We start from the raw sequence: 23381 nt of genomic DNA on the forward strand, positions 1-23381 counted from the left end.
TAAAGTAACGATAGAAAAAGAGAGAAATACGAAAAAGGGAATATGAACGAAAGTGGCTTCTAGAAAATTAAAGAGACTCTAGGATTCATTGAGGTTACATTTACATGCATACAATACAAGATATAGTTCAACCCAATAAAGAAATCAGTAAATTACTAATTAGTACTCCCCATTCTTATTATAGGAGACATATTAATAAATTTCTTTTCCATCAATAGTAACCTTAACTAAAATCAATTACTCCCTCCGTCCGCCAAGATTATGTAAAATTACTTGGACACATGATTTAATAAAATTGGTGATAATTTTGATGTAGTAGAGAAATTGTCCCACCACTTTATAAGATGTGTGATTGAGATTGAATTTGGGGTGAGTTTTTTGTAAATAAAGAGTGTTAGTAAGGATAAAATATTAAAGAAGATGGTGGGATCATTGTCTTAAAAAAAAAGTGACATAATCTTGACGAACGCCCTATATAATAATTTTTACATAATCTTGGCTGACCGATGGAATAATTTTTAATAAAGTTCGGTGGGAAACGGAAAGTTAAAGAAAGTATTGATGAGGAGACGAAACCACCTATATACATCATCATCATCATTGTGATCGAAACGGAAGAATTTTAATATATTTAATGATGTGAGTTAGATAAGGATAGTTTTGACATTCTAATTAAAAACTTCATATATATCATACAGGTTTGAGGTTCACTGCCAAAAAAAAGTTTCCACCAACTACATGAGATTTGGAAAATATGACGTGTGTCATAAAAATTAATGATATTTGATGATGTAACTAATTACTAATAGTTACACTTTCAAATGACACTAATTTTTATAATACGAATATTAGTTACCAAACCTCATATCACTAATATATTTTTTTTGTAGTGGTTATTTGCACGTAAATAGATGAATATTTTAGCATTTTTAAATTTTTCCTCACGAAATTTACTAGCATTTTACCATATAAATTTTGATGTTTATTAAATTAAAAATAACTTTACCATAATAAAAATAGGACAGAGTAGTTCGTACGTATGAAAATAAATCATTATATATATATAGAAACTAGGAATCAATATGATTCAGTGATTTTTATAAATATACAAATAGTTATCATGAAAAAAGTTTAGTATTGTTATACATAAACATTATTATAGAAAGAATATTATTATAAAAAAATTATATAATTTTTAAGGTAAATTAAAGGTTTATATACGTGTAAATACATAAATTTGCAGCATTTTTAAATTTTTTTTATGAATTTTATTTATTGAATTTAAATACAAAAAGTTTGTGCACATTTGATCTTTCCATGAAACTTATTTTTTTCCCATATTGATGCTGATGTGTCTGCTGTAGCTGGCAATGTGGAATGACCGACTGATCGACTTAATTATTAGTATTTTTTTTTGAATAATTTACGTATAAATGCATGAACTTTAATTTCAGCATTTTCTAGTTCCCGCGAACTTTATGTTTTTTTTTCCCCACTAAATTCATTTTTTCGCATGAAATGCATTTCCACCATATTTCTTACTCAATTATACAATTTTTGAATCCAAAGATCATATTAAAGCTTTTAAGTTTCTTAATACAATAAAAAAAAATGAATTAATTTTAACCATAACTAAGGACAAACTCGTTGACAAATATCATGATAGGATTTTTTTGATTCAAATAATATCATATAAAAAGTTTCTAATTTCTCGAAACAAAAATTGAATTAACATTTTAATCATAAGCAACAACACAAACTAATGGAGAAATATGAGGGAAATGAATTTTATGGGAAAAATTAGAAAAGTATTAAGTTCATGGGAAAAAACTAGAAAAATGTTGAAAGTTCGTGTATTTATACGCAAATAACTTAAATAAAAAATTGACACGTGTGCTCCAACTGTCGCCATGTAGACAACAATACGTCATATATAAGCCAAGTCAATTACAATTTGATCGGAATTGCTCGCCGTGAAAAAAATCATTTAAAATTTTTTTAATGAAAAAAACAAGAAAATGCTGAAAGTTGTATATTTTCTGACAAATAACCCTAAATTAAAATTAAAATTAAATATAAGAAATGCCAACGTCTTCTCCGGATTAATACTTAGACATCCATCATCCTCTGCCGCTGTCGATGGTTGCAACCATCACGGGAAAAGATCTGGCGGCGGTGCAGAAGGCTGCTGTAAGTGCATATGATATTTCTTCAATTAACAAAAACAAAAAACATAAATGGCCCTCGAAAATCAAACAACAAGAAAATACGTCAGTTTCATAATTATTAACCCTTTTCTTTAAAACCATAATCATTTTTGATTCAAAAAACGCAACGCGATTATCTCAGTTTGTATGTGTCTAAGTTTTGCTTATTTTGTTTCAATAGATGCTCTCTTTGAGTTCATCGCTTTATCTTTTTCAATTGAGTGAATTCAAAAAATCAATTCAGCCTCAAGTAAATTATTGAACTAAAAAGCATTTTCGCTCGAAATATATTGTCATCATAATATATGCTTTGTATATTACGAATATATACAAATAATTATCAGATCAATACACGGTGTTAGTTTTTTAAATTCCTTCAGCGTCGAATGAACATTTAAGTAATTGAAGTTATTAAATAGTTCAACTCATTAACCCAAAATAAAATTTGAATTCTTACCACAATGACATAAATCAGTTATTGATACTGTTCGAGAGGCGTGATCCAAGCTGGGACTATTGCAACAATCCGTATTAAAATAAAATAAAAAAAGTTATACTTACTATTGTCATACACTATAACAAAATAATTATCAAGAGTGATCTCTTTTTTTTAAAAAAAAAAAAAGAATTTTGACATCTATGTCTCTAAGATAACATATATATATATATAGTTGCAAAATTTAGGGTTCAATTCTTATTGATATCCCCTTATTCAAATTAGAGGTGGCAAATGGCCCAGATTAGGCTAGCCCGATCTAGCCCACAAAAATTTATAATTGTATTATAGATTGAGCCGGATTGGCCCAAAATTTGATCGAACTGCAAATTAGCAAACTCAACTCAGCCCCCCTCGGGTTACTGGACGGTCAGGCCAAGTCCGTCCAATATATTTTCTTTTCTTAAATCCTATTCTTTTTCTACTTTTGTTTCCTATTACTATTTTTATTTCAAATGGCTTCCGAAACTCGTCGTAATGACAATGACAAGACTATCGACTTTGACATGTAGATCATAGCTCCAAACTCATAGGGAAAAAAATAGTTCATAGGATTTAGAACTGTGAACCATCAATTCAGAACCGACTCAAAATTATTGGTTCACGGTTCGTGAACTATGAAACCTTTTACACGGGCCGATTTCAATTCCATCTCCATCAAACCGTGAACCAGTAGTTCCATGCCTATTCAAACCTGGACTAAGGCCCTAAAATAGTATTTGGTTCCCAACTAGATAAGTATTTCTCCTGGAGTACTTTTTTATCTTCAATTATTGATTGATTATCTTAACATACATAGTGTGTAGACTGCAGAGTATGTAGTTTTTAACCACGTGGTTGTGTTCGATCCTTACGACAAACAGTTTTGCTATATTTTGTTGGGGGCAATATAGGAGCACATAATTAAATGAAATCAAATATAAGCCCAATCTTTGTAATACTTTGCTACGTTGGGTTCAGTTTTGTCTCAGATTTAATGGCCCAAAATATACGGGCTCAGAACAAAAAAAAAAAAAAAAATCAAATATATGATCTAGTAAACTTAGCACATGGCCCACATTATGTACGGCTTCATCCCATCATTAAAAAAATATTTATTGTCATTTTTGTCCCCAACTGTAAACAATCCCAGTCCCACTATTTTGTGTGTACCACCGTGTATCACTTGTAATTTATTATAATTTTTAATTATATTTTTTTCAATTTTAATTTATTATGCTTTAATATTATAAAAAGATAATTAACAAGGGTTCACTCATCCCATTAGGGTTTATAATTATTTTTTTATATTTATTTGAATTAATAATTGATTATTTGGGTTCATTAATTCAAAGTTAGGGTATATAATTTTTTAGAATTTCAATTTTTAGTTATAAATATTAATTAGAGTTCATAATATAATACTCCCTCCGTCCCACTCCAATAGGCTCATTTTCCTTTTTGGGTAAAAAAGTTGTACTTAATTGGTGTGGATCACATCACTTTATTACCACTTTCCTACTAAAAAGTAAATTTTCTTAATCTCCGAAGTGAGTCTATTGGAGTGGGACGGATGGAGTAATATTTTTTATTTCTATAAAAAACAATTATAAAATAGATAAATTAAGAGTGGTACACACAAAATAGTGGAACAGAGGATCTCATCTGGATAAACAATATACTCATTCCATATTTTCATTTTCATAATATTATCCCTTATACATTTACCAATATTATCATTATTAGATCGACCACTTAACCAAATTAATCAATTTAAACTACACTAAAATAAGACACTTATTCTACTCACAAAACCCAACAAATTTATCATAAATATCTATAGATAAATGTGCTCGAAAGTTGAAACAAAGGTTTGAGCATGTATATATAATGAGCAGCAAGGATGAGTTGGTTTGGCGAAAAACAGGAATGATAGTTTTTGATATGTACAAGAATGAAGCATGCTACAAGCAACTTGTGGGGAAAACCGATCCACTAGTGGATCCACCCGCATGCTCACAGTAAGCAAGCGTCGGCCTCCTCAAAGTGTTGACGTATGTGAGCTTGATGTCTTGCAATTTGATGCCATAGCACGGCTTGCTCGAGCTGCATCGGAACGTCATCGCCGCCTGCGTTGACGATGTCCCCTTTATGTTCTTGTACACAACCTGGCTCACTCTCACCCCAGAACTCTGCACCAATTAACTCACCATCAACATCAATATCAATATCAATATTATTTCATATATAGGGTGAATTACCTCATGGGGGCAGCTGTTGTCTGGGCAGTATTTTTGATCAATGATGATGGGATTGCCCACATTCCTCATTATGAGATTCCTGAAGACGAGATTCCTGGCGTAGCTGCCGTGAGGCCTCGCCCACGACTTCACCCTCACGCCGTTCTGTGTCTTGGTGAACACAGAATTCGTCACCGTCACATTCTGCACTCCTTCTTCGATCGCAAAGTTTCCTAGACTTCCAATACTGCCATTTCAAAAACATTAGATCCACACAAACTACAAAGGTGCTTAAACCGAAAGCTCCCCCCTACCTGATTCCATGTCCAGGGCCGCATCCGATTTGCTCGATCCACAAGTTCATGGATCCGGGGCCAATGGAGATGCAATCGTCGCCCGTCCTAATGGTGCTGCCGGTGACGGTGACGCCCCTCGAGGATTGGATGTGGATGCCGTCGGTGTTGGGGCTGCCGCTCGGCGCCGTGATCTTCACATTTTGTATCTTGATGTTGTTGCTGTGGTTGATTGCAATGTGGATCGTCTGGCTGTTCAGCGAACTCAGACCACGCACCACCACATTGCTGCACCACTGGAACGTTATCGACTGCCAACACACAATCAACTTTTTTAATTTACAAACAAATAATTTACACGGGAGTACATATTATACCATATCCAAATAAAATTGAATGGCAATCCATGTTTAGATGGAATCGAACCAAATAACTTTTAAGAGTTCATCATAAGTATTAAGTAATTAATTAATTAGCGCATTGATTTTAATTGAGCTTACTCTTGCGCCGGCAGGGCAGCGGCCGTTGCGCAGCCGGCACGACCAGAAAGCGTGGCCTTTAGCATCAACTGTGCCTCCGACGACCGTGAGTCGGCTGACTTTGTAAAACAAGATCCAAAACTCGGAGTTTCCGATGATGTTGTAGTTGTCCGGAGCGACAATGGTCCCGCTCATTTCGAAGTTGATTCTGCTTCTGCAAGGCCCAGTGAACCAGATAGATTTGAGCAAGTACTTGCCCCTCGGCACCGACACGGAAGCCGGCGTGGCGGAGCTGCACGCGGCCTTCCACGTGCGGAGGAAGGCCGCGGTCGAGTCGGTTCGGCCGTCGCCTCTAGCGCCGAAGGAGACCACGTTGTAGGCTAGGGAAGGGAAGAGTTGTATGGTGAGGAGGGCAAGTAACAGTGTACATGCTTCCGACTTAGGCATGCTGGGAAATTTAATTTTTTGGAACAGTTAGCTAGGGAAGTGAATTAAGTCGGATTATGTGAAAATATGAGGTGACAAGGCTGGTTTTATAATGGGATTTGTTTGGTGAATTAATTTAATCTCAGCGATGAATGTGGAGAATCCAAGTGACTTAGATCTCGAATTCATGTGGCGTACTGGAACATGTACGGTGACATGGCGATGAATCCTTGGGATCGGAGCTTCATATTAGCTTTAATTGTGCTATAATTATCGATCACAGAATTTAATTCTATCATGGTCAACACCATGTGTAAAAATCTTGACGGACTAATAGCTTTCTTAGTTTTATTATGGATATCTTAAATGATTTCAATTTAGTTGGAAAAGGTGGCAAGTCCAAATAGACAGAGAAAAAAAAATAAGAAAAAAAATTAAAGGAGAGATGTGGCCGAAAAATTCAGAGTGTAATAGATTCAAATTGAAAATTGCCTGAAAATATTAATCGAAATTTTCCGTATGACCTGATTGTCAAGCTTCATTATGTTGTTTTTCAATTTGATAATGCTTATGAACTCTGTTTTCATTTTGTCGAACTCTTACGGGTGTATTCGTTTAGGATTTTAATATATTTCTGCATACTTTTAAAATTTGGGTGTATTCGTTCAAGATTTTTAAAAGTCTATGAAAATTTAGAGGTATTCGTTCAAGACTTTTAAAATTCTATAAAAATTCAGAGGTATTCGTTTCAGACTTTTAAAAATCTATGAAAATCTATAGTTATTTAAAAATTATGGATTTTAAAATTGGATTGATTTTCATTAATTGATTTCATTCAAAAAATACACATGAACAAATCCGACCTCAGACCACGAGATTTCGGAAATCTTCAAATTTCAGCGCCGGTTGGGTTCCTGTGACCGCGGCTCGAAGAAGCCAGCGATCGCTGGCACTCGGTCGTTGAGCCTGGTAGTGAAGAACTGGTTGTGGTGCGATGGAGGATTTTTGGGGAAGAACTGGTTGCGGTGTAATTAGGGCTCTGTGCGTCTACTGGGCTTTATATTGCACGAGGCCAGCGATCGCTGGGAGCTGTCCCAACGCTCAATTAATTCCAACGAGCGCCGGGATGATAGATTTCAAGTCCATAAAAATCACGTCAAATTCTTGTTAAAATCCCTACAAAATCCGTTCAAAATCTATTTAGAATTCCAAAATACATGAATAATCTGTGTGAAATCTGTAGATTTTTAAAATCTCTGGATTTTAAAGATCTATTAAAATCCTGAACGAATACACCTCCCTTAATAAAAAAAAACTTTTGGACGTTAAAATTAATGAAAGATGATTATATATATTAAATGCGTGTCCATTACTCTTATCTCTCACAAAATTAATTACTATTAATTAGTTATATATTATATAAGTTGATATTGAAATAATACTTTGATTAGAGAAATGCAACTTATTTAAAAAAATCATACATATTTATATTTTTTATAATTTTTTTTTGACTCAATAAACTAGCCCGAAAGCAGAAGATTTAGGATTATAGACAAAAAATTTGTAGCATGAAAACAATTCATCCCAAGTTAACCTAAATTGAGAATAGCTCGAATATGAATGAATTGGCCTGAATCCGAGTTGGCTAACCCGACTTACTTCCCTAGGGGCCCGTTTGATATGCTATATAGGATTAATTAGGATTAAAGTTATCCAGAGAAATTAGTGTGGATTATTATGGATTTCTACTATTTGATGGGTGTTTGATATCCTAGTTAATTAATCCTAATTTGTGTTTGATATCCATATGTTTAAGTTGGATTATATTTTCTAGTACCCAAATTATCCTCATATATTTTATAAAATTCCATTGGTATCCTTCATCAAAGCCCATAGAATACAAACAGTCAGGCCTTTCTTCACTCTCATCTACGCAAGGAATACAAAGGGATACTCTCGGCAGCCATATCTCCAAAACCTAAACTCCATTGCTGCAGCCATTTCTCCAGAACCGCTCATCAGTTCCCGGCACCGTTGCAATCGACGAGCAAGGCGAACCAGGCAGCCTCCGTTCCACAGCTTCAACGTCGGTTTCTGTAGCTCGAAGATGAGTCAAGCAACAACAGGTATTCGCACCAATCCATTCCGACGTTTATGTGTTTTTCTTAAAGATTGGCTTCGAAACGAAATCGCTGAAGTTGACTTTTGTTTGAGATAATATTGTTTGCTGTATGTGTTTTTCTTAAAGATTGGCTTCGAAAAGAAATCGCTAAAGTTGGCTTTTGTTTGAGATAATATTGTTTGTTGTATTTCTCGAAATTTTATTGTTCATGCTCAATTTTATTGTTGTATAACAGATGGATATCTCGCGCTAAATAATATGTTTCGAAATTGTAGTGCCTAAATAATATGTTTGGAAATTTTTTTTGGTTCGTTCTCTTATTATGCGACTGCTTTTACGTTATTTGCATAATGAAAACGATCGAGTCAGTGACTATTCATGCTTGTATAATGATATTTTAGGCAGCAACGGCGCAGCCCGTTCCGGCAAGACCAACAAGACGGACCAAAAGCGTCGTTCTTGGTCCATTCACGAAGAACAAGTGTTGCTCGCATCCTTGAAAGAACTTGTTGCAAACGGTTGGAAATCCGACAACGGATTTCGGGGCGGGTATTTGAACAAGCTTGAGGATGCCATGAGGAAGGAGTACCCCAACACTGACTTGAAGGGAATGCCCCACATCAACTCCAAGGTGACAACATGGAAGAAAACATACTATTCACTTTGGAACATTCTCAAAGTTAGCGGGGTTGGCTTCAATGTCAACGGGAAGCATATGATTGACTGCGATGACGAGCAGTGGCAAAACTTTGTGGCTGTAAGAACTGTTTTCCCAATTACATTGAACTCAATATTTTAATTTTTTTGTGCTTGTTTGATCACTATATTTTGCTTGTTACCCAGGCCGATAAGAATGTTACCAATTTTCGTTACAAGAGTTGGCCGTATCTCGAGGATTGGAAGGTTATCTTCGGCAAGGATAGAGCAACGGGCGAAGAGGCGGAGGACCTAATGGAGGCGGCGCATGAGATGTACCGGAAGTTGAGTGGCAGCCCGCTCAATGATGGTGGTGATTACCATGTCTCCCTCGACGACATATTTGAAAATGACATGACGGGGGACAATGTAAGCCAAACCCTCCCTCAAGAAGAAACCATACCGATTGAACGGGAGACTCCAACAACAAGCAAGAAAAGGCGCCGTAGTGGAGGTTTCGAAGAGAAGTTTTTCGAGGCATTGCACGAGGTTGGGCGGGGCGCGGAATCACGACTAGATACTATTTCATGTCGAATGGGGTACGACTTTGATGTATCCAAGGCGCGCAAAGAAGTGAATGCCAAGTTGAGTGGAATACCCGGTCTCTCACAACACGACAAGTTTGTTGTATGCAATATGCTTGCGGAGAAAACGGAGTACCTCGACATCTTTTCAAGCCTCTCCGAGGATGAGAAGGGAGCATATGTCATGTTCCTTCTTGGTACGAAGAATGACAATTGATTCTACTTCGTCTTCTTACATGGAGGCGTCTCTTTTTTGAATGCGGGTACACGCACATTAGTAGCATCATTTGGATCTTATTTCTCAACACCATCGTTTTATCCCGGATATTTGTGTTTTTTATAGACTTGAATGTCATTTTGTTAAATTATGGTTTGCAATATGTTGTCGAATTATGGATTGCCTCTTTTTTATTATTACTCTTCATGCAAACTGTTGTCAATATCATATGCTTTCATGTATTGTTGTTGGGTATATTTTTGTTGGAATATGGTTGGATATATTTTTGTTCGTATTGTCGATAATGTCATGCAGATTATGCATCAAGAAGTTCAACAAGTTCTACATTCTTAAATCAGTTTTTGTTCCACAGTTACAGCTTTGAGAAAATATTGCTAGATAGAATTCATTCCATTTCAAATTTCTCAAAGTACAGTCATCCACCACTATCTTTACAGCTATTGACTTGGTTTGCATCCCATGTTTTAGTTGTCCAGTAATTCATATATGGTTGCAGATGAAACTAGATGGCATCAACTCCTGTAACATGTGCGCCCATGCGAGCTAAAAGCTGAAATATGATAAAATAAAATTGAAGGCCAGAAACGAGTCATCCATTGATAACCAATTCAACAACAATAAATAATAGAAGAACAATAGTCAATAAGCTCCTACTATCCCAGAGATACGATCTCCAAATACCATGATAAACACAATTCAAATCCAAAATATCGCGATGTCTAACACGACTTGCAAAAACGACATACCAATTTGCAAACCTTACATAAGCTTGCCTATTAAAATACCAAGTACGAGAACTAGAAAAGTGAAATAAAGCGCAGCCCTCAAGAACTCGAATATGCCCCGATGCGGGCCAATTCCTAAGAACACTCCCGGCATCTCTAATCCGTTGACCTCGTTGTGTTGAACATGTGGTTGGAAATCACCTTGGTTAAAGAGGTGGCTTTGTGACGAATCGGGCGGGCGATGCGCTTCTTGTGCCCCTAAGCGATGATATTCGTCGTACCAATGGAATCCTCTCCAATGGTTTTTGCCCGTGGGACACTTGTAGTATAAACGGCCCGGGTTCCTTGAGCCATAGCCGGCACACTTGAGATTCATCGTTCCTTTGCCACAACTACATTGAGGAGCGTCGTCCATCCTACATGTAACAACACAAACAAAATCAACAAAATATAGCTCCCAACAAGATTATGTGCTGCCTTGAAAGTCAATTTTTTGATACTGCAGTTTAGGCAAATAATGATAGTCTAAATATTTATAATCCTATACTCGTTCATTTGCAAAAAAACAAGCCAAATGTAGCTGTCAAACTGCCAATACAGCCTATAGTTTCCAAACATACACAGCCACCAAACATAATAACAAAATCAAATCACGAGTTTAGTTTCCAAACATACACAGCCACCAAACATAATAACAAAATCAAATCACGAGTTTAGTTTCCAAACATACACAGCCAACAAACATAATAACAGCCAACTAAAAAGTGAGATGTTCCAACACAATAAAAAGTGAGATGTTTGTTGATACAATATTGAAATAAAGTCAACACTTGTTTGCTTATACATGGTTATTCACGTATTGCAACCACATTGCATCGGCTAAGGCATTCCTCGCCGCGTTCCATTGTGGGGAACTTTCGACTTGTTCAACGAATTCATCGGGTGCCTCTTCTAGTATTTCACCATTCCCTTGGGGCATAGCATCTAATTGTTCTTCAACGGGGTCTATAGGCATTTCCATCCGAATGAAATTGTTGAGTAGAAAGCATGCCATTATAAGTCGATTTTGCACTCGAATCGGATAAAAAGAAGGTGATCTAAGGATACCCCATCTCATCTTCAATATCCCAAAAGCTCTCTCTATGGCATTCCTTGCTTTACTATGTCTCAAGTTAAAAAGTTCTTCTTTATTTTGAGGTCGTGCATTGTTCGGTCCCCATTCTTTTAAATGGTACCTAACGCCTTTGAAGGGCGTTAGGAAACCTTCGCTATTCGCGTATCCATTATCACACAAATAGTACTTCCCTATCAAGCAAATAATGGAATACAAATTTGAAATTAATTATCATGTTATCAAATAAGCATGTCTAATTAGTAAAAAGCTTTATTTACCCTTTGGGACCTTAAGGCCATGAGGTCTACTAATTGCATCCCGCAAGATCCTAGAGTCCGCAGCAGAACCTTCCCAACCGGCCAAAACATAACTGAAATTAAGATACCGATCACAAACACCTAATACATTCGTTGATATTTGTCCCTTCCTTGTTCTATAACGGGGTTTGTCCTCGTTTCCTACCATGACACTCACGTACGTGCCGTCTAATGCACCTAAACAGCCCTATTCACAAGTCACACATCAAATTAGTACACAAGGCTAAGAAAGTATTGATTAAAATAAAATATAGTCACAATATTAATACCTTAAACCAACGCCACCGTGAATCATTGCAATCCGCGGGAACAGCCACTGGCTTGGACAAAAACATGTCATGTAACCTTATAATAGCCCCTAAAACGGTGTGCACGTAGTGCGAAATTGTTTGGCCTGATCGCCAAAAATCGAACCTAACAACACGGTTTTTTTTATGGTGGGCTAAAACTGAAAGAAACATTGCTACTTGTTCATCCACAGTAACGAATCGACCGTCAACCAAACCCCCCCGGTCCCGTAAAATAACACAAAGGCGTGCAAACGTCCTACGATCCATTCGAAGATTGGATATACAGTCAACATCGCTAATACCATATAAACGGGTTAAGTGTCTGGCTTGGTCAGGCATTTTGCGGATTATCTCCCATTTTAGGGATCCTGACTCACGCCGTCTCTTGCCTAACCTAGTCTTATAATAATATGCGAATAACAATGCCACTTGTATGACATGTACACGCAAACTTTCTTGGATCAAAACAAATTGCATATCACGCAACCGAATATCTTCCCTTCCAGGCATTTTGTAAATTCAATGGCAAAAGAGGAATATATTTAAAGTCCCTAGTAGCAAAGAAATATTTGGGAATTAAGATAACATAATAGAAAAAAGTGATATAAACATACTAATGCAGCCAACAAACAGCAACAAATCACCATAAATCCCCAAAATCCAGTTAGTCCTAAATCAATCTTTTCAATAAGATCCTATTAAAACAGTCATAAAGGAATCCTAATGTAATTCAACATTTATATTTTGATACCTATTTACTGTAATTCTGAAAACTCAATATTCTGCATATTGATTAAAATAAAACTCAATATTCTGAAAACTCAATATTCTGCATACTTTGCCACAACAATATTCTCCAAATGATTTCTACTCGTTTGCTATAAAATGAGTATCAAATCTGTTAAGAAGTTCTACTCGTTTGCTATAAAACTCAATATTCTGCATACTTTTCCGATATTCTACTCGTTAAGCTAAAATTCGGAGTAACTCACCTTTGCTGTTCAGCGGGTTGTGAAGAAGTTCTTGGTTTGGTTTCCCCTACGAAACAAGTAATGGAGCAATGAAGATAATATCAGTTAACAATAATGGAATCAAAATGACAGATCATCAATTTCTCTATTTCATAGTAGAAGATGTGTGAACCCAAGGTTAAAGTTCAATTTCGTCAAAAGGTAGATCGAGACGCAGATGAATATCATCCCAGACTGTAATTTCTCAATTTCACATTTCGTCAATTTCTCAATTTCGTCAAAAGGTAATTTCTCAATTTCTCAATATCAATTTCTCCATTTTACATTTACAAAATAACAAAATCAAAATGATAGATCATCAATTTCTCAATTTCATCGTAATTTCCATTGTAATTTCCATTTTACAGTAGAAGATGTGTGAACCCAGACTGTAATTTATGAAATTGCAAACCTAAAATTTTCAAATGGTAGATCGAAATCGAAGATAGTAGACGATTGAAAATGTTTCTGACCTGAAAATAGAAGACGATTCACGAGCCCCCAACGACGAGCCCCCAAAGCACCTTCAAATATCTGACCTCGACGCCGGCGTTGAGCGAAGCCTGCCGCTGTCACCTCAACAAAATGGAAGCGATGGAAATCGGAAAAGGATGTGGAATGGGCTTCACCCAATTTGCAAATAGGACTCGTGGGCGGCAGAGACGAAAATCGCAGGAGGGAGAAAATGGTGTGAGGAACTAGGGTTTGGGCAATTGCATCGATAGTGATGAAGGGTAGCAAAAATTTAATCCAGATTCGCGGTACTATTTTTATCGGAGGGGGGGGGGGTCGGTTTATTAGTGTGGATTATTCCTACAAAATAACACAGACAAGTGGGATTAAGTGGGGTTTGACCATACTAATATCACATGATATCAAACACCACACAAAGCTGTATTAATTTAATTTATCCTGCATATACACCCATATCAAACGGGCCCTAGATATAACATCCCTTAGAAAAAAAGTTAACTTCCCAAAAACTCAGTTTGATTCATATATATACTTAATATTGTGTGTGATGATTAAAAAAAATCAAGTTGCAAGGAGGAAATGGCAAGAATTAAAACTCAAATTTTAATGAAACTAGGACGACCATCCGTGCGATGCACGACGAAATCGAAATTAAATGATATATTTAAATAAATAAATAAATATAAATATTAAACAGAAACAAAATATAATAAATGCAAAATATGGTTTAAAAATAAAATACTAATTACTCAATATAATTCTGAAATTAAAAACGTAATTTTCAATTATGTATAAAGTGTAATGATAATTATAGTCATTAAATAATAATAAATAAATAAATAAATATTTTCATACACAAACATAAATAAAAAGTTGTAAAATTTTAACAAAGAGAAAGAAAATAAAATATTTTAAATTTTTAATAACCTATTCGTTTTAAATTCATTTTAATAATTTTTATATCATATTAAAGATCTTCTGATGAACTTAAACTTAAGATGCACATTGAATATTTTTTTTATAAACTAAATTTGACAATGTTTAGAAAAAAAAATTCTAAAAAGAAGGAGAAAAAATAGTAAAAAAATTGATGGGAGGTGAGAGAGAGAAAATGGAGGGAAAAAATGGTGGGAGAAAACTCCTCTTTTATATATTATATAGATTAAAGAAATGTAATTGAGGCAGTAGGCATGTGCAGAAACCTGCAATTAAAGAAAATGCAGAATAAATACGATATGCGTATTGGCTTATAACGTGAGGAGTACTGCTGCTGCCGAGAACACTGGCGGAGTTGCGCCGTGTTGTACCTCATTTAATATACTTATACAATAATCATATATATATCTAATGATATTTAAATACTAAAGTATCTCTTTTCATTCCGCGGAAAATGAGTATGGAGAGCCAATTAGGTAACAGCTATAGCTAAAATTTCTCTTTTAAATGCTTCGGCGGTTGTAATGATATTCGGACTATAATTATTGGATATTTAAGCAAGTTTTTGCATCTACTCGCCCCAGATGCCTACATGTTATAAACAACTGATGTACTAAATGACGTAATTGAATATTTATTTCACTTTAACTAGTCATAATGATATCAAATTTATCACTTTAGTGAATTACGATGATATTAATTTGTCGAAAACTGACAATCGTGTGAAAAACTAGAATTAATGAAAGTTCATATATTTGAAAACAGAATCTTTAGTTCATATGCACAATTATAATTTGATGAAAAATTCTTATGTTTAAGAGCCATTATTCATTTAATATAATTATATTTTAAGGATACATATATAACGTTATAATGCCCCTGGAATCTCGACAGCCCAAATTAAACTCATTTTATGCACGCTTCTTAAGTGATACCCCAAATTGATTAGCACCAAGATGAATAATTGGTGTGATATAAGGCCTTACCTTGTGCTAGAAGGCCGGGGGATGTGGGCAACATGTATTTTCCGTATCATCTATACCTTGCCTAACTTCATGTACAATATTTCTTTTATATTGAGATATATATGGCGTGTTATTTTATTTTTTGGGAGATACTCTCTTCGTCCCACGAATTTTGACACGTTTGATTTCGACACGAGAATTAAGGAGTTGTAGATTAGTGTTTTAAGTGCGTAGTTAATAAAATATAAAAGTGATAAAGTAAGAGAGAGAAGGTAATAATTATTACCTTATTTGAAAATGTATCAAGATTCGTGGAACGGCCCAAAAAGGAATACGTGTCAAGATTCGTGGGACGAAATGAGTACAAGATATAAATTGAATAAATATTACAATGAAATAATTAAGCTATTCAAATTAACAATCAAATTAGGAGTATAAATTAACTAGACTACATAATTAAACAAATGAAAATACAATTCATAAAATGTTGGTGTGTTATTGAATTGGTTATATTACGGAATATATTCATTTAGGTCAGGTGTATAATATATTTACTAGCATTTGCATCATTGCACAGGAAAATATTTTTTATTTTTATATTTATATAAAATTAATACTAATTCAATTATTACACTTATAAATATAATAAAATACATTAATTCTAATTAAATATATTTGAATTGAATATTGAAAAAATAAAAAAAAATGTAATTAAAGTTTTATACTAATTTGCATCCACTGCAAAAAAAATTCCACTAGTGACGTAAGATCTTGGTAGATATTATGTGTGTCATAAAAATTAGTGACATTTGATGATGTAGTTAATCACTAATAGTTAATGCCATTAATTTTTATGACACGAATATTAACTACCAAATCTCGTGTCTCCAATAGAAACTTTTTTTTGTAGTGGTACCTATAAAAAAACCATTCAAATTATCAACCTATCCAATGTCCCAATCCCAAATATATGTGATTTTAATTTCCGAACTTGTATCAAACAAAACTTAAAATGTTGGTAGGTATTATATACGTGCAATTAAGGCCAGTTGAACATAGCTGAACCAACCGATCAGTACAAACAGCTGGACGGTTCGATCCGACCGGCGGCCGTGCCGGCAGCGTTGGAGCACAACGCTCGAGCCCGTTGGTCTCTGTAACTCAAATTGACGTTTTTGAGCTTGATTCTCCGGCACGGATTAGCCTTACTACAATCAAATTTCACCGCAACTTCAGTTGCTGATGTGCCTCGAATGTCTTGGTAAATGACATCACTAATTTTCACCCCGGATACCTGTGCCACAAGCAAAACAAATATAGATGGAATAGTATAAAAAAAAATATTAGAGTGATGATTGAAAAACATATAGGATATTGTTAATTAAGAAATTTGGACCTGTCCGGGGCAATTTTGGTTATTTGGGCAGTAATTTTGGTCAATGATAATGGGATTTTGGACATTGTTCATGAGGACATGTCCAAACAAAACATTTCTCACAAACCCTTTGCTTGGTCTTCCCCACGTCTTTATTCTCACACCATTTTGTGTGTTCTCAAACTTTACACTTCTAACCGTCACATTTTGTACACCGGCTTCTTCTAGTCCCTTGCCCAAGCTTCCGATACTGTGTCGCAAAATAAAATATACAATTGAAATATGATTAAAAAAATATACAAATAAAGAAATAAAAATAGACCTGATGCCGTGGCCGGGGCCGCAGGCGACATTTTGGATCCACAAATTGGCGGTGCCCGGCCCGATGGAGATGCAGTCATCTCCGGTGCGGATTACCGAATTGAGAATGGTGACGGCCGTCGAGAGCTGAACGTGGATTCCGTCGGTGTTGGGGCTATTTTCCGGCGCCCTTACTTTGGCTCCTTGTAATTTCACATTTTGGCATCCGTTTATCACAATGTGGAACATTTGGCTATTTAGGGATGTCAATCCACTTATTTCGATGTTCTTGGATTTGGTAATGCCTAATGTCTGCACATCATCACATCGGATCCGATCAACTTACAAAATTTTCAATTTAATCGTATCAAGATTTCATATTAAATCAATCTAAATTACTTTCGTGTCTGTACATACATGATCAGCTTGGAAGTTGAAAGTAGCTAGTTTAGAGAGAGAGAGAGAGTTCCAATAACCGTGACCCTCCACTACCTCACTAACCTGGCATTAGTTATCAACAATTACTATGGCAGTTAATTTCTACTATTCTTATCAGACCTTTAAGCTACTTTAATCGTAATTCGAAATAAATTCAAGAAAAATAAAATAAAAAATAGATTTTTTTTGAACAAATAATTTAAAAGATGACGTACCGTAGCACCACGAGGGCAGTTTCTGCCGGATTTCTTGCAGGCCCACAAGCTGCCTCCCTGGGCGTCGAGGGTGCCGCCGCGGATGGAAACGCCGTCGACGCCCTCGAAGAGCAGCCAGTTGGCGGCGGCAATGTAGGCGGACGGGGCGAGGAGGGTGCCGGCGATGGTGATGGCGATGTCTGGGTTGTTGCATGGACCCCTAAAGTGTAGAGTCCTGAGCAAGAATGTGCCTTGTGGAATGTAGATGGTGGAGGGTTTTGTAGAGGCACAAGCTTGGTTCCATGCTTTGGACATGGCGGATGTGGAGTCGGTTTTGCCATCACCCTTTGCTCCTAAATCCACTACATTGTACGAGGTCGGGGAAGCCCATGATTGGTGGAGAAGCACCAACTGAATTAATAGAATGGGGCTTGCCATTTGCATACTTGAGTTGAGACCAATCTTTGTGGATGTGGATGGAGTTGAAGAATTTTTGCCTTTGAGGCCCTTTGAGGTCTGGTTTTTATACTACTAAGAATCGATTGCTAAAAGTGGAAGTGAGATTTTAGGAACAGAAATGGATCGAAAAAAATAAGGCAAACTTTTTGAGAATAAAATAAGGCAAACTTTTAAAACTGAAATGTCTCCATTTAAAAAAAACTGAAATGTCTCAAGATACTCCCTCTCCCATTACAAATGTCTCACTACTAAAAAAAGAAATAGGGATAACGGTTCATACATAACGGTTTTGGTCAAAAACCGTTATGTATGAGCGCACTTTTAATGATACATAACAGTTTTACAAAATTCTGTTATGTATGTGGTGTTGTCTTAATGTATTTATAACAGTAGTAAGTTAAGTGTTACGTATTAGCGTTATCTATTAGTGATATATATAACGGTATTATTGAACCGTTAAGCCGTACGTTATCTATAAACGTCTATTTTATAACGGTTGTTTCCGTGTTAAGAAAACCGTTATATATAAGCGTCATTTATAACGGTAGTTCCAATCGTTATTCCTACTGTTATGTATGAGTGTAATTTTTTTTTTTTTTTTTTAACTTTTCAAAGTGTTTTTATTAATTAATTTTTAGTTTTTAAATGTAATCTAATCTAATTTCCCCAAACCACCAATCCCTAGCTCTCTCTCCCGTCTGATTTCCCCCAAATCCCATTCCGCTGCTCCTTCTCCAATCACCAAACCCTATCGAAGCCGCTGCTATGGTAGACGGTGGCGGCAGGCGGATGAGTGAGAGGAAGAGGCAGAGGGTAGTTTTCTAATTGGGGTCTTGAGAGAGAGATTTTGGGTTTCTATCTGGGGGTTTGATCAATTGGGGGATGGGGATGGAGAAAGAGTCGGCGAAGAGGTGGAGAAGGGGGCGGCGACGCGGCAGCCGTGGAAGAGCGGCTGCGGCTGCAGCTGTTCATGGCGAGAGAGGAGATGGAGACAGAGAGAGTCGGGCGAGATGTTGAGAGGGAGAGTCGGCAGATGCAGATGATGGTGGGGGTGAAGAACCGCTGGCGAAGCGCCGCCGGTCATGCTGGAGGTGGTCGGCGGCTTGGGAGAGAGAAGAGAGATTTCTGAGAGAGAGAGAGAGAGAGAGAGACGCTGGATGTGGTCAGCCCTAGCTCGAGTTCGATTCAGTTCCTCTTAGCACTCATGCTCCTTCGGATTCAGCATGCTGCTCCACTCTGACTTCAGCTCGTCGTCTCTCCGCAATTCTAATTATTCACTTCCGAGGTATTATTTCATCCTACTCAATTTGTAATTGTTGTTGATTCCTGTTGTTTTTCGTGATTCATTAATTCATTGCTCATCCTTGTTTTGATTTAGCTTGAAGAAGAAAGATTTTGCTTTTTGTTTGGAATTTATATTCAGTGGATGGTTGAATGACTTCCTCCTTTGGTATCTGATGTTTGTTGTTTCAGGTTTTTGCATTTTAAATTGTGCAAAAAACTTCATGTTAAAAATTGAATCATTTTGCCATTCCGTATATTATTTTTCGGTTTTCTCCTTAATTGATTTTCTGCCATTTAACGATTTATCAAAGACTAGGATGCGTAACGTAGTTAACCAAATACTCATTAGTGTGGTTGTGAATATTGAAATTGTGAGCATTGATGGGTTAAGATTATCTGGTAATAGTAAGAGATTATCTTGAACATACTTATGTCAGATAAGCCATCATTTATTCTTTTGTTTTGTGGTTTAAGTTGGCCTTAGAGGTGTTATATCGATTGACTAAGACTCGAAAACCTTTTGATTTTATGCAGATTTAACTATAATTATTGGAGCAGGTTTGGGACTTGGAGATTTGATAATTTATAATTGTTTTTTGCTTATTAATGTTTCATATCCAACTGGCACTAGAAACCCAGTAACACCATATCTGAATATGCAGAGAAAGTTGCCAAGAATGTTCTTGGAGAGTTACTTTATTGCTACTTTAACTTAGTTATGAATGAAGAGACATGTTTCATATGGCCCAATGAAGATTTTGTGTTCGTATATTTAGGCTTCACCTCTTCAGATACGCTTTCTTATTAGCGTCCTATATACTATATGTTCTTCGCTTTTCCTATACTCTTCTGTTGCAGTGTGCTAGACAAGGGTTTGCACTTGGTCTTACAATGTTAGTTGGCATGATTCATAGCATTAAATTAGAGTCCTTGTTAAAGCTAATTACAACTTTGCTGGAGGTCTCTTCTTCCATGAAGGGGGTCAGGTGAGTATTGGTCCCTTCTCATGAAGTCAATAATTGAGATTTATATTTTATTTATGTGGAGCCTTTTATTTATAGGAGGTAAAATAATGCTTACTGGGCCGTTTATTTGCATATGGAGCTCTTGCAAGATCGGGAATGCTTACTGAAGAATGGTTCTCAGATAATAGTAGTGCACTCATCAAAGAATTTAACAAATGTCTTATTGATCTTGCAGCTAAGAAACAGTACTTACAAGAGCCTGCTGTTGCTGTTTTATTGGAGATAGTGGGAAAGGTAATCCGTCGTATTACTTACAGCACACAGTTAATGTTATCAAGATGAACTACATGATTTGAGCTGTTTGATCGTCTGCGTAAAATTGGTGTGATTGGGAGTTGCCTATCCCGGAAAAAACCGGTATCAAACCAATTGGCTTTGCTTGTTAGAAAATGAATGGATTATTCATCTTGTCGAAGGTGTTCAATGAGTTGCATCTTTTGGATCTGAAGAGAAGGGCACCCTTTAGTTGACTTGGTTTTATGTGACTTTGATTTTCTGGTGGTTTGTTAATGATTCACAGCTGAAATAGCTTAATAATTTTTTTTTCTGTGACAGATAAGCTCAATTGCAACACAAGAGTAGCTCTATACAAATCATGTTTTTCCGCAAGAGCAATTCCTCTCATGATGGTGAGAGTGTCGAGCAGCAGCATGAGCGCAAGGTAATAATAATAAGTTGTTTGCCTTTTCAAATTCAAATAATGCTTGTGAATCTAGTGAATATAATTTTTCTGTTGAAGTAAGTAAAGGTAGCTTTGGTTATTATATGCAGTTTGAAGTCTCCTGCTAGCTAGCTCTATTTCTTTTATTTTTTTTAATCATTTGTTATTTTGTAATTTGAGAACATAGTAGCAGTGAATATGCGGTATATTTTACACCTTAATTGAGTATGAAAACCCATCGCAAAATGGATTGCTCATTCCTGCTTATGCACTGATGAAATGCTTGAAGATTATCTGACTGATTTTTCTTTTATTTTATCATCATCCTGTGGAGTGGAATATTTTTAGCATACAGTTAACTTGATATGCATTGGATATGCATTCTGGTGATCATGAGGATTAAGCCAAAGACTTTCAGGTCTTTTTTTTTTTCTTTTTTTTCTTTTTTCCCTTTTTAAGTTATCCTTAAGATTTATTCTTCTGTAATTACTCTATTAGTCTATTAGATCATGCTGGGACATAACTCGCATATTCTTCACAAATTTACATGTAACCAGTTTATGTATTAGTTATAAGCTTTCCTGTGTATCATATCTCCGTATGATTGTTCAATTATTGGTTTCCTACCTTGACTAGATATTGCCCTATATTTTTGTCATGGTTTAGTTGCCTGAAGGTACTACTCGTATTTGTTCTCTTATTATTTTTTTTTTATCACTGATTAAGTGATATTATTTCAAGTCTTTGCTGATCTGCATGTCTTGAATATTGCAGGAGTCTACCTTCTGTCAGCCACGAGTACATAGTGTATGACCTGTTTTGGTTAGCCATGCAAGATGTTGATTCAGCATCAAGTCTAATTTCGAGCAAGAAGCACAAAAGAAGCCGTAAGAGTACCCATTCAAGTCAAAGTATCACGAGGTAGCTCAGCTTTACAAGGACAAAGACTTGAGTTTTTTTTGGTTTGTGGTAGTTTTTTTGTCATTTTTATTTTCTTTTGACTTTATATAGAACTATTGTACTTAGCATTTTGATTATCTTCGGATGATAATTTTAATACAATGTTTGGATGATTAATTATTTATATAATATATGTTTCGAATTGTAGTATTTGAGGATATTGTATAATTTATATTTGGAAAATTACAAAAATAGGGGAAAAAAGCAATTGCTATGTTTCATAACAAAAGATAACAGAAATTACTGTTGTGTAAAATTTAGAAAAACGTTATGTATAACAAGTGCACAATATGTAACAAATACATTTTATAACGGAAAAAATAAGTTTTATAACGGTGAAAAACTGTTATGTTTGTCATCATAAGAAAACGGTAATTAATCGTTATGTATAATATAAAAACCGTTATGTATAGTTATAATACATAACGGAAAAAATAAATTTTATAACAGATTTTACTGTTATGTATTACATTAATACAAAACGGTAATCAATGTGTTATGTATACCTCATTTACCGTTATGTATACATAGTATATATAACGGTATATTACCGTTATGTATGAGCGCCCTCATACATAACACCACTATATACAACGCTTTTTTTTTTACATAGATAACGGAAATTTACCGTTATGGAAATTTTCCATAATGGGATATTCCATTACAAACGTCACATTCTTTTTTTGACAATATCCTTAATATTTAAATAATTTTCATCAACCCACTTTATCTACTTTCTACATATTTCTTAATCTCTGTATCCAAAAATAATGAAATATTTGTAATGAGACGAATGGAGTATATAACTAGAATTAAAAATATTGATATTTTAACTAAATTAAAGTATTTCGAGTTATACATAATTATGATTAATACTTGAATGATCACAAAACTACAAAACATGTGCCATAATTCAGTTTTGTGGTCATAAATAGTTAGGCGTGGCTCGTTAGAACTTATATTTTTAAAATCTCAGGCAGCGAATGACGTTACTTTGATGCCATCTTTTTTATGTTAAATTCTTATATATTATATTAATGTCTTTTTTTTATGATAATTGTTAATCATACAAAGATGAAAGAGTAGTAGGATCCACTGTTGATCATACCATTTCCTTTTTTGTCTGTCCAACAAAAGAAAATGCCATGCCCATT

At 35.4% G+C, this 23381-nt stretch overlaps 4 protein-coding genes and 1 long non-coding RNA gene across 9 annotated transcripts; 2 read left to right on the forward strand and 3 right to left on the reverse strand.

The window, feature by feature from the left end:
* Window positions 1-4485: 4485 nt before the first annotated feature.
* On the reverse strand, window positions 4486-6201 carry LOC130996318 (polygalacturonase-like). Its single transcript, XM_057921808.1, has 4 exons — window positions 5716-6201; window positions 5237-5526; window positions 4944-5169; window positions 4486-4874 (listed from the first exon to the last, which is right to left on the reverse strand). The coding sequence occupies exons 1-4, from the start codon at window positions 6139-6141 to the stop codon at window positions 4647-4649; spliced, it is 1170 nt and encodes a 389-aa protein (XP_057777791.1). The 5' UTR covers window positions 6142-6201; the 3' UTR covers window positions 4486-4646.
* A 1951-nt stretch (window positions 6202-8152) lies between these two features.
* On the forward strand, window positions 8153-9679 carry LOC131010378 (uncharacterized). Its single transcript, XM_057937883.1, has 3 exons — window positions 8153-8246; window positions 8644-8999; window positions 9086-9679. Exons 1-3 carry the CDS (start codon window positions 8228-8230, stop codon window positions 9677-9679), a joined length of 969 nt encoding a protein of 322 aa, XP_057793866.1. The 5' UTR covers window positions 8153-8227.
* A 592-nt stretch (window positions 9680-10271) lies between these two features.
* LOC130996497 (uncharacterized) lies at window positions 10272-14104 on the reverse strand. 2 transcript variants are annotated; one of them, XM_057921823.1, is made up of 5 exons: window positions 13630-14099; window positions 13139-13184; window positions 12126-12697; window positions 11818-12043; window positions 10272-10841 (listed from the first exon to the last, which is right to left on the reverse strand). In XM_057921823.1, the coding sequence occupies exons 3-5, from the start codon at window positions 12654-12656 to the stop codon at window positions 10798-10800; spliced, it is 801 nt and encodes a 266-aa protein (XP_057777806.1). In that variant the 5' UTR covers window positions 12657-12697; window positions 13139-13184; window positions 13630-14099; the 3' UTR covers window positions 10272-10797. The 2 variants fall into 2 exon arrangements, with proteins under 2 accessions (XP_057777806.1, XP_057777805.1); XM_057921822.1 differs by lacking the exon at window positions 10272-10841 and adding an exon at window positions 11123-11730 and having other exon boundaries at window positions 13630-14104.
* A 2388-nt stretch (window positions 14105-16492) lies between these two features.
* Window positions 16493-18328, reverse strand: LOC130996334 (polygalacturonase-like). Its single transcript, XM_057921809.1, has 4 exons — window positions 17860-18328; window positions 17229-17518; window positions 16928-17156; window positions 16493-16825 (listed from the first exon to the last, which is right to left on the reverse strand). The coding sequence occupies exons 1-4, from the start codon at window positions 18280-18282 to the stop codon at window positions 16604-16606; spliced, it is 1164 nt and encodes a 387-aa protein (XP_057777792.1). The 5' UTR covers window positions 18283-18328; the 3' UTR covers window positions 16493-16603.
* Window positions 18329-18957: 629 nt separating this feature from the next.
* Window positions 18958-22377, forward strand: LOC130997092 (uncharacterized). Of its 4 annotated transcripts, none has more exons than XR_009092963.1 (5): window positions 18958-19582; window positions 19676-20567; window positions 20643-20840; window positions 21162-21267; window positions 22042-22377. It is a non-coding gene; the product is annotated as an uncharacterized LOC130997092 (long non-coding RNA). The 4 variants fall into 4 exon arrangements; XR_009092961.1 differs by having other exon boundaries at window positions 18959-19582; window positions 20116-20567; XR_009092965.1 differs by having other exon boundaries at window positions 18959-19582; window positions 20244-20567.
* Window positions 22378-23381: the final 1004 nt, after the last annotated feature.

The sequence above is a fragment of the Salvia miltiorrhiza genome, chromosome 1 (assembly GCF_028751815.1).
Source record: "Salvia miltiorrhiza cultivar Shanhuang (shh) chromosome 1, IMPLAD_Smil_shh, whole genome shotgun sequence".
Classification (NCBI taxonomy): domain Eukaryota; kingdom Viridiplantae; phylum Streptophyta; class Magnoliopsida; order Lamiales; family Lamiaceae; genus Salvia; species Salvia miltiorrhiza.